Genomic DNA, 12,243 nt, shown 5'->3' with positions numbered 1-12,243 from the left:
TGGGTTATACCAAGTGTTGCAGGGGACACACTGAAACACCTGTTACCGGTACAACACTATATCGCAGGGGGAATCTAACCACAGCAGATTGTGGGGGTTTAATTCTCCATGAGTGTAGCACTAAGAGCCCACCTGGGCTTCCCTTGTTACAATGTGGGCTACTTACCGTTGCGAGCTCCCCCCGCTGCAGGAATACTGGGACCTGGGCTGACGTTAGTACTACCCATAGCCCTGTGCTCACTATAGATAATCAGAGTGGGTTTGAACTAATGCCATTGCACTGACTCATCACCAGGCTGAGCAGAGGAGCCCAGAGCAGCGCAGCAAGTCACTGAGGAACACCAGTACCCTGCAACACACTGACTCATCCACCACTGGAGCTGCTCTTCACATCAACTCAGCTGGATTTGGTTTTCCCATTGGAGGTGCAAATATAAAAAGCACATTTTATTTAACTTCTAACTTTTTACATTTTCCATAGGAATTCTATTTTTTGGTAACTTTTGCAAGAGTTACATAACCTTGTAAAACTTCTATAGGAAGTTGTACCTAAATAAATGGGATTTGTTTCTAGTTAGTTTTTATTGTGTGGTGCCTGGTTAATAGCGATATAAGCTATTATTACTTCTCTAGTCCCATTTGGAGAGGTTCGCTTGGTAAGGTGGGGGCGTTGTGCAATAACGCCCTAGAAACATACAAAGTGCTGAGCGGCCAGCCGGAGGGAGCGCTTCATACAGATTTACTGTGCGGAAGATAGAAAAGGAAGAAGCGCTGTTTCCTCCCCTTGGTGCGCCGACTTCAGATCATGTACCAGGATTATACAGGGAATTTCGACAGCTCCTCGCGTGGAAGCAGCAGTTCTCCAGCCCAGCCAGAGGGATTCCCAGGCAACTCTTTAGCTTCCTCAATCCACCAGGTGAGGCTCACCCACTGGGGATAAGAGGTCCCAGACAGATTATTACCCAGCTTCTACATAACACCCAGTCAGGGGAGACTATAGATCAGGTGCTTTTATATATCACATGAAAGGTCTGCTCCTTGTCCCTAAGAGAGTTTCGTTGATGACACAATATTAATGCGTTATAAAGGGAGAAGTCCCACGTATAACATACATAATAGCCACACCAGATACTGTCTGTATAAAGAGAACCTTTCAGAGAGATCTTTGTATTAGCCATTATAGATCCCATGCAGACCCCATCACCAGAAAGGTAACCAATGAGTGGTCCAGTGTAAACCTCCAGTAAGGGGATCATATTGCATAACTTTATTTAGGGGGTTTCTTTACCAATAATAAAGGGTTTCCTTGATGATTCCTTGTAATATGTTATTCTGTATATCACCTTAAGTCGGTTTTGTCTATCATCATGGGGTGCTGCTGGGACCCCCACTCTTTTGATTTATTGTTCCAGCATGTATCAAGCTTTGTATTTTTGAATTTGGACCTTCTAAGCAGCCTCACTCACTTATTGGGTCTTCACTTAGCTATGGTGTGTGTCATTGGCTACAGTGGTATTGCTGGTTTTGCTCAGTGATCTACATATGATTCATTTGCAGAAATGTGTTTTTTTCACTTAGCTTTAGAGATGTGTTAACCCCTTATGAGCAAGAAGGCATATTTCAAACAAAATAATCCAGCAGTATTTTAGAAACGTTTGTTATGCTGGTTCTTATTTAGTTAATATGTTATAGTTCTTTATTTTCAATACTCCAACATAGTCTGCAAAAATATATAGAAATGCTAGATGGCACATACAGTACATGAGTATTAAATGCTTATATTTTACAAGTGCAGTTATCTTTACTAGTGATCTATGTAGGTCAATAGGAATTGTGGGTATTGTGATTTTAATTCAATGTAAAAATAAATGAGTTTCCTATATATTATATTATATTATATATATATATTACACAGGTATATGGTAAACACATTTGTTGGAATAAAATATTGACCATAGCAATTAACTAGCATAATGATTATATAGCATCTTTATGAAGTAGATTCACTGAAATCAATATGGTTTTGGCATAACAGGGTTTTACACTGTACTTATTAATGTGCTTTTTGGAAAAATGCAGTCACTATTACATGGATATACTGTATTGTCTTATTTGTCAGAGAACCAACATTTTTACTTCTGGCTGCTGAAATTGCAGCAATTTCTGTCAGTGAAGAGGTTAAATGTGTAACTTATTTCTGTATATTTATATGTTATACAATCTACGTGGTGTGTTTCAATTTGTTTATTTTGCTGATACATCAGATGATTTGTGTTTTTACATTGGTATTTTAGATGCTACTAAAAGGACAGATTAACCCTATTATGCAATAATTTGTAGGGTTCTCCTAGTATTGGCTGACAGGGGATTGGCCAGCTATAGACCTATGCTTTCATCTTTGGCTATTACACCACATGCCAACTACTACACAGAAATAGACATTTCTTACTTAAAGGGACACTGTACCCAAAAATTTTCTTTTGTAATTCAGAAAGAACATGCAACTTTCTAATTTACTCCTATTATCAATTTTTCTTTGTTCTCTTGCTATCTTTATTTGAAAAAGAAGGCATCTAAGCTTGTTTTGGGTTCAATACTCTGGACAGCACTTTTTTTTTTTGGTGAATGAATTTATCCACCAATCAGCAAGGACAACCCAGGTTGTTCAACAAAAATGGGCCGGCATCTAAACTTACATTTTTGTATTTCAAATAAAGATACCAAGAGAATGAAGAACATTTGATAAAAGGAGGAAATTAGAAAGTTGTTTAAAATGTCATGCTCAATCTGAATTACGAAAGAAAAAATTTGGGTACAGTGTCTAAGTTTCCTGGGAGCAAACTGATATAAAACATGAAACTTTGAAAAACAAACTCCATCACAACCTTTTTTTTTTTTTTTTCAATTGTTTTAGATACAAGTACTGCTGGTGACTAGAAGAAAACACTAAATATATATATATATATTCAATAAACTGTAAATAAAATAAATTTCTACCTGCACATTTATTTCATATCCATAAACAAGTTTGGGAATGGCAACTACCCCATAACCCTTATACCAGTTAGACATTCAAGGGGATTAGTAAGAAGTTAGTTTCCTTTATAAGCATTAAGTAGACTAGCAACTTCCTCCCCTGCCTAGTAAACTGTTTTTAAATCACTGTCCATAAATGTAATTAAACTGTTTAAAGTAGAATAATGTCCTTTTAATTCCAGTGGCACTGGACAGAAGTTGGTTTCAGTTAAGGGGTTAGATATCTGTGGAATCTTGTTATCCAGCCTACAACTCCCTGTGCTTGTACTTTGTTTGATCGATTAGAGGGCTTAATTCAACAGTAAAGTTCACTCTAGAGCCACACCCTGCCCACCTTGTCTTCCAGTAAATTAGGCCGAGAGGAGACTGTGCCTGGGCAGCGTGGTACAGCAAACACCAGGCAGACACAAAACCTGGCCTGTCTTTTGTTCTGTGCAAACACTGATCTGCAAAATGAGTCAACAAAGCTACAAGCCATATTCAGCCATCACATACCCCTTCATCACTAGGCATGAAAGCCTCTGATTACCAGAATGCCATGCTTCCTTGTATTCTACTTATGGTTCCTAACGCTTCTTGTATAGGTCTCTAAATATAAAGTGTTTGGTCTGGTTCCTAAAAATGTGTCTGGACTCTATTAAACCTATTTATTCCATAGAGGGCTGCAACTCATTTGACATTATCCCTTTCTGGCAGCCAAAGGGGTTAACAGTATTGAATCTAATGGCAAGATACAGAAATTAAACTTGTAACCAGTTTAATTATAATTTGGCAACAACTCCATATAATAATTTTTAGCAATAATTTCTGAGCAGTTATGTCAGATGTGCATAACAAAATATTACAGTGGTGACAATACCTGGCTTTAGTTATGAGTAGATTGCTAGCTCTGTGGGTTAGAAGTGAGATCAATTACATGTTTTGAAAGGAACAAACTCCCTCTCATTCCTTACCCTTTTCCTTTAGTTGATTAACACACAGTCTTATGGTTATCATGTAGTTGTCTATATTAAGTATCACAATAGGCATCTGTTTACGCCATGGGTGACAAACCGAGACTGAACAACTTGAGTGCACTACACACTGGGTAAATGTTTGAGACAAATGAGTGAGATGCTTGCTTGGTGGTACTGGTCAGATTGTTTATTGGATGACCAAGGCAATAAAGGATGTCAAGTGTTCCTGCAAGGAGAGTTGATTTTGCACAGAAATAAGACATCAGACCGTAAGCTTCTTAACTGACAAGATCATTGTTTTGTGCATAAATCTGTTGATCCAGCTAATGCTGAAAAATAAGGACAGCAGCTCACCATGGTTGTGCCTCTGTTTCATGCTTACATGGGTAGTGCAGAAAGATCAACACTGCCCCCTACTGGAATTTAGCGGCCAGCACTACACTGAATCAAATTATTAGAGAGAAACTGTTGCATACACCTAGAATCTTTGTTACAATTCTTTCTTCAAAAAGTGCCTTCATTAAAGAGATGTGAAACCCACATTTTTTTCCTTTCATGATTCAGATACAGCAGCAACTTTTTAATTTACTCCTATTAATTTTTCTTCATTCTATTAGTATCTTTTTTTTGAAAAAGCAGGAATGTAAGGTTAGGTGGCTACATTTTTTTCACCAATCAGCAAGTACTACCCAGGGCACTGCACCAAAAATGGTCGGGCTCCTAAGCTTACATTCCCGCTTTTTTTCAAAGAGAACAAAGAAAAATTGATAATAGGAGTAAATTAGAGTTGCATGTTCTATCCGAATCAGGAAATGAAAAAAAAAATGGATTTTGTATCCCTTTTAAAACGATGTAAAGATGTTCCTTTAAATAGAATTTAAAAAAAACCCATTGACAGATCATGTGCACATAAATCAGTTTACCATCATATTGCATGTATGAAGGACCAGCACTATAATAAGCAGAATATGTTGTAGTTAAACATTGTTACAACTGGTCCTGATAGTCCCAGTCTCATAATCTATGTGCATTTTACAAATGAATCTAAATCCCACTATTTTATATGTATAGGGCACAGTGCAATCTGTATCTAATATGAGGCTGACCAGACAGTTCTGTTTGCTTTGCCTAGCTAGTGAAATGCACCGGTGTCAGTAGTGCTGGGAGTAATAATATATTGTGTGTTAGAGAGGGGCTATAATGGTCTAGAAGGGAGCAAAGGTGAAGTGCAGGCATTTTGTGGTTTAAAATAAACGACACATCATTTTTGAGGTTTTGAAGCTTGGGCACACACTGACCTGGTGGGATACAGTATATAAAACTAGGGTACCTGATGATATCAAATGCTTCCTTATTAATGTCAGCATTTGTAAAATGTTTTTATTTAGTTATGTTTTTCAAAAGAAAGTTTTTCAGAATCTTAAGAGTACTGTATTTAAATGGCAAAACATCCTTCTATATTGATTGTTGTGTATCCAACTGGCCTGTTCCTAGATGAAAGTTTCCCACTGTAAATGAATCAGAGTGTATATGTAATTAGAATTCCAGCTAAATGTTAATTTCGCTTCACCCTGAGAAATGTAACTTTGTGTGTATGTATGTATATATATATATATATATATAAAATATCATGGTTTTGATAAGAATTTCAAAAGTGCAGAAACATTTGGGAGCTACTACATTATAAATTACTCAATTTCAGACTTTGCTGAATTCTGTAGAAAGTTGTGTTCATAGATAACAGTCCAAAACAATGGTCTAAATGTGTATACCTGAATGAGATAAATGAACTTTATTCTCAAACACTTTTTTATCATTCATATCAAAGGGCAGCAAGTAAAAATGTTTAAAAAAATATATATTTTTGTGCATGAAAACAAATACAAATTGAAACTGGCTAAAAATGCATGGAATACATAAGTATTAGTGTTCATTGTTTGATAGGGCCACTCCCACAGTATAGTTGGTAAGAGGGTCTGAGAAGAAAAAGTGGGGTAATTATCCCCTTAAGGACACAGCTTTCAGTTTGCTCAATTATTTTATGACGGAAAAATTCCGTCATATGTCCTTAAGAGGTTAATACAGGAATATTCAATAATAATAAAAAAAGATATATATATATATATATATATATATATATATATATATATATATATATATATATATATATATATATATATATCATTTGAAACAAACAGATTAAAGTACATTTCCCTTTAATCTCTATAATGAGCTGTAGTTGTCTGGAGCCTGCCTCTTTAAGTGAATTGTTCTCAGCCTGAACATCCTGTTTTTCCTGTAATGAAAAAGATCTGAAAGCAGCTGTGGGCCACCCTGTACCGGTTATTAATGTATTTGTAAAATTCTACCCACTTCATGATTCTGGGTAATAATTACAAACTCATATAGAGCACAGAGATGAACAGGAGAGCTTATTTGCAATTTAAGCAAATGTTCCAGGAAGCACTTTCAGAGATGAGTACATTTACAAGTGGTTTTAAATATCTCAATCATATATTTTTACTTCTATTAAATGATTCATTTTAAAGTGGTGGTAAACTCTCCCCTTTTGTAAAATCAAATCCGGAATGTTAGTTATATTTTAGATGGAGTTTAATTCATCAGTTGTAACGAAGATGCACTATAACTTACTTTTTAGGTAAGTCAATTTCTGTGAGCTAAAGGTTTGAATTGCTGTCCAATCAGCGCTCTAGCTACAACAAAAGTGTCATATGGGGAGAGCGCTGATTGGACCACAATTCAAACCTTTAGCTCACAGAAAAAAATGACTTTTGAAGTAGGTGGCGGAGCGCAGAGTATTTCAGTTTCATATCTATATTAGAAAGGAAGTTATAGCGCATCTTCATTACAACTGATGAATTAAACTCTATCTAAAATATGACTAACATTCCGAATATGATTTTATAAAGGGGACAGTTTACCGTCACTTTAAAGAACTTTGCTATTGTAAACTAATACAAGTAAGTTCAACATTTTTGATCTTCAAAACATTTATTATGATTTATGTTTTTAAATTGTACCAAATGTTTTGTTGCTCAGCACAAAACATTTTTGGTACAACGTTAATTACACTTTAAAGGGACATGACAGTCAACATTAAAATTTTATTTTACTGGTAAAGCATACATTTTTTAGACACTGAAGTCAAAGTTTCATAATTTAGATTAGAGCACACAATTTTCCAATTCACGTCCATTACATAAATATGCACACTCTTCTTATATGCACACTACTTGATGCACTAGCCCTTACTGAGCATGTGCAGAATTCACAGGATATGCATTTTGTGATTGGCTGATTTCTGTCACATGATGCATTAGGAAGGAAAATCTAACTTCGTTTGACATTTGTCATTAAAAGATCTTCTACTCATTTGAAATTCAATCTAAATGTTTTTGCATTGTCTTTATTATGTTTAGTGGTCCTTTAAAAACATACTTATATACAAATAACAGTCCATAAATAGTGCATTAAAGCAATTTCTCTTTATTATATGCCTTTAAGGGAGATTCCAGTATAAAAAATAAAGTTAAATTCCCTTTTTTTAAATCAAATTGACATTCCTTACTTTGTGTTAAACCAATTTTCTAATTCACTCAGCTGATGTTCTTCAAGCTAGGTTAGGATACATCCGTAAACCAATCAAAAACAGGCATACATATGTTTTTCTCCAATCACAAAGTGCATCCTCATACACACAGCAAGGGAATTAGTTTAAAAATAAAAAATTGAGAATGTTCTTTTAATATTAGGATTCACAAGATTGTTTAACATTTAGGAGCCAGTCAGACAATTGAGGAGCCCCATACAATTTTTAGTCGCCAGGAAAGAATTTTACACGAGATATATGTTAAAAAAAAAAATCCAAAATATTAGGAGTCGGGCAATATATTGAGTCATAACTCTCAGGATTTGACAAGTTAAATTGTATTGTAATGAACACACTTTAATGAGACAGCACATAGCATTTTATTTCTTACTTATATATAAAACACCCTTTTACCAGAGTTGTGAGTTGTACACAAGTCTTGCTCTATCTAGATTCTAGGTCATAAATAGAGCATGTGCATTTTTGTAAACTGCTGCCAAATTCTGCAATGCTAGTTACATGGGTAGGGAATAGGATATATCATGAAATACAGATGCCTTAAACATAGTGAAGGAGAGCCTTAAAGGAACAGTCTACTTCAGAATTTGTATTGTTTTAAAAGATAGATAATCCCTTTATTACCCATTCCCCAGTTTTGCATAACCAACACTATTATATAAATATACTTTTTACCTTTAGGATTACCTTGTATATAAGCCTTAGCAAACTGACCCCTTATCTCAGTTCTTTTGACAGACTTTCATTTTAGCCAATCAGTACCCTCTCATAAGTAACTCCATGGGCGTGAGCACAATGTTATCTATATGGCATACAGGAATTAACTCCCTCTAGCTGTGAAAAACTGTCAAATGCATTGAGATAAGCGGCAGCTTTCAAGGGCTTTGAAATTAGCAAATGTGCCTACCTAGGTTTAGCTTTCAACTAAGAATACCAAGTGAACAAAGCAAATTTGATTATAAAAGTTAATTAAAAAGTAGTTTAAAATTGAATCATGAAAGTTTAATTTTGACTAGACTGTCCCTTGAAATACTAGGATTTACCAGTACTAAATATAAAGGGGACTTTCAGTCATGGAGTATGAAATACTTCATGCTGAAAGTTCCTTCATGCATGTCGTGCTGAGCGCATAAGGCTGCCCACGGCAGAACTCTATTTTGTCAATGAGCTGATGTTGGCCAATAGCGTAATAGCCATACAGCATAATGCCAACTGGGCTGCATGGCTATTGGCTAAGAGGTGGAAATGTCACCTCATTTGATAAAAAAGCGTTCTGCCGTGGGAGGTCTAAGGCGCTCAGCGCGGCTTACACTGCAGACAAATAAATAAATAAATTTAGCACTGGTAAACGCTAGCATTTGCGATCACTTTAATCCAAAGAGTTTATAATCTATATGTGTACACATGTGGAGACAGAAGGTGTGGAGTTGCTGGTCACCAATGAGACAAGGCAGTTCAAGGTCTATTTAGTCAGGATGAAAAATAGCTAAAGAGCTGTAAAAGGTTTGGGGAGAATGTGGGGTTAAGTGAGAAAATATAATTATATGTGTGATGCTGCTGAGATCATCATAGGTTAGGGCTAATATTATAAACTGGTCTGTAACACATAGAAAGCCGGTGTAGGTACTGACAATGTGTGTGGCAGCTTATGTGGATGAGTCTAGCTGAAACATTCATGATAGACAGATAGTGGGGAGAAGCAGCAGCCAATATAACTCAAAATGAACTAGTGAATTCATATTTTTGAGGGTTTTTTTTTTAGATGGCTTTACACAATAGCCAACTTAAGGAATTTTTTTCCTCCATGTTGGCTATTTTACCAGAGTTTCTGTAACAGTATCTATTCATAAAATGATTATTAGCATCTATTCAGTGTTTACATAATATACATTTTAATCATTTCCAGTTATAATTGTTACGTGCACAAATATTGTGCATATAAGGAGTTAACTTGTCTGCTCCTGGAATGGAATTTCTATAGCAACATGGGGGAGGTGGATACAGCCCCTGTCAAAAGTAGATTTGCAATAATTATAGACCTATATAGTTTGTTCCAATCTGACTGTTCCTGAGTAATATTAGAAATGACTAGAATTACTATAAAAAGCCACCATAAAAGCTATTAAAGAGTCAGTAGATATCAATTATTTTGTAAACTAACAGAACATAAAAGGTTTTAAGAAAAATGAAAGTTTAAATAATTATTTTTAAAGAACAGCACAATTTTTTTTTTATTTTTTTTGCTGCCATTTTTAAAGACAAAAATAGCACCTACTACTAGGCATCTGCAGCTTATTGGCACTAGGTCGGCTGCAAGTTTTGCATATTTTCAGGCCATGTTGACCTAAGAAAAATGTAACTGGATACAGATTTTAAAATGATTTGCATTAGACAGATTACTTAAAGGACCAGTCAATGGTATCAAAATGGTAAACTGAAATATCAGTAAAGGTGCGTAGTAAATGTGAAATATAAAGCATCTGCAGCATAAAATTTGGATAAGTCTATGTAAATATTTATAAAATGTTACTTTTTATTCTCTGCATGTTTAATTATAGCGCCATATTCCAACTGCCCCTGTCCTGAATAGGCTGTACATAGATGTGCAAATTAGAATTATTTAACTTTTGTGCATGCGTACACGTCACTGCTCCATAGGCGAACATGTAAACAATGCACGTGCATGTGACCTCGGCCGTATCACCCCCGCTTCAAGCCTTTATTGCTGAAATTTGTCGCTGTTATTAATCCCACGGTTCCAAAACCCCACCCACTAACGGTCTGACCCCAGAGACTATCTATAATGCCGCTCTTGATGGTGACCCGTTGTGTCTGTCAATCCAACCCACTGAATACTGACCCGGTGTGACCCCACTTACCTACTACCTATCCTTAGTTGTTTGATTCGCTCTTACTCTCAATTGTCTCTGTGGGGTGACCCCACAGAGACATTGAGAGTGAGACCGACTCAGACAACTAAGGACAGACAGGTAGGTTTGGAGGAGCGAGCGGCAGTCTGCCTACAGTGCTGCTGAGTCTGACTAACAGTCGTTTTTAACCTAGGCTCTTCCAGACAGAGACATGACCCGCTGCTGTCAATCCTTCTGTTATGTTTACGCTAATGCATTTGCGGGTCACCGGATAAGTCAGCATTGACGTTACTGTCCAGTTAGTGCATGCGTACTTCACTCAAATCACATATACGTATATGCGATTGTGATTGGATACTGGCACCATGTGACTTTAGGGGACAAGGAAATTATATACATTTTCAAAATGCTCCTTCTCAATAAATATACAGGTGACCCTCGTTTTACAACGGTTCAATTTACACAGTTTCAGAATAACAACCTTTTTTTCCAGTCATGTGACTGCTATTGAAAAGCATTGTGAAGCAGTGCATTTATTAAAATAGCCAGTAGGTGGAGCTGTCCGCTTGTGTCGCAGCAAATCTAGCAGATTTCAAAGGAACAAGGTCTTCCTGTCTATAACTCAGTCCAGATTGGAATGCATAGAAATAACTGTTTGCAGAAAAATGCAAGTGAAGTCTGTGTTGTGTGATTATTTTATTAGGTTTATAATACTGTCTAGCAAATGTTTTTGTTCATTTAACTTAAGTTTAATTATATATTCTGTGTTGTGTGATTATTTTATTAGGTTTATAATGCTGTCTAGCATTTAAAGTCTTCATTTCAAAGCTTTTAAAATAATGTATTAGGGGTTACTTATGACAATTTTGAGAGGAGCCTGGAACCTATCTCCTTCACTTCCCATTGACTTACATTATAAACTAGGTTTCAATTTACAACGGTTTCGATTTACAAACATTCCTTCTGGAACCTAACCCCGGCGTAAACTGAGGGCTACCTGTACTTTGTTTTTCAGCAGAGTAGGTCTCAAAATGATTGACTGTTTATAATACACCTATTTTTGTGCAGATCCTATACTATTGACTGGTCCTTTTAAAGGGACATTACACTCATTTTTCTTTTGCATAAATGTTTTGTAGATAATCTTTTGAAATAGCCCATAAAGTTTTTTTTCTTTTTTCAAATGGATAGTTTTTCTAACCAAGCCCCAATGTTTTAGGAGAATACCGACATATACCTATTCCAGCTTGCTTATGTTTGTGCAAAGGGTCTTTTCATATGCAGAGGAACGGGGAGGGGGGGTGTCTAATATTTCCCACTTGCCGTGGGTGTTCCAGCTACCTTTTTTACAGAGTTAAACTGGGAGCTTCTAAGTAAGGTTTTATACTGGAAGTTTATATCAGTATCTGTACATCTTATTCTTTTATAGTAGTGTATTACATGCAGTTATATGAAAATTGGCGTATACCGTCCCTTTAAAGCAATGACCATTTCTACTTCCAGTCCATTGCCATGCAGTGTATTTTTTTTACTTCCTTTTCCGTCCCATTCCCAAGCATTAGCTAAAGAAACATGAAGCCCAAAATTTTTATTTCACGATTCAGACAGAGCACACAGTTTTAAAATAACTTTCTAATGTATTTCTATTATTAAATTGTCTTCGTACTCTTGGTATCTTTTGTTGAAAAGCAGGGATGTAAGCTCAGGAGTGTCCAAAGCAAATTTTGATAATAGAAGTAAATTGGAAACTTTT

At 35.9% G+C, this 12,243-nt stretch overlaps 1 protein-coding gene across 2 annotated transcripts in view; it reads left to right on the top strand.

Annotated features, from left to right (window-relative positions):
* Positions 1-201: 201 nt before the first annotated feature.
* FOSL2 (FOS like 2, AP-1 transcription factor subunit) overlaps positions 202-12,243 on the top strand; it is a 53,165-nt gene continuing 41,123 nt past the window's right edge. Inside the window, exon 1 of one of the 2 annotated variants that reach the window (XM_053712650.1) lies at positions 202-425. Coding sequence is in view for 1 of the 2 variants with exons in the window: in XM_053712649.1 (XP_053568624.1) it covers positions 806-916 (111 nt within the window). In the remaining variant the exon portion in view is untranslated. The other variant, XM_053712649.1, reaches the window with a different exon arrangement.

This window comes from Bombina bombina, chromosome 4 (assembly GCF_027579735.1).
Source record: "Bombina bombina isolate aBomBom1 chromosome 4, aBomBom1.pri, whole genome shotgun sequence".
Classification (NCBI taxonomy): domain Eukaryota; kingdom Metazoa; phylum Chordata; class Amphibia; order Anura; family Bombinatoridae; genus Bombina; species Bombina bombina.
The sequence above is the reverse complement of the archived record's forward strand: the minus strand, read 5'-3'. Positions and strand labels throughout refer to the sequence as shown.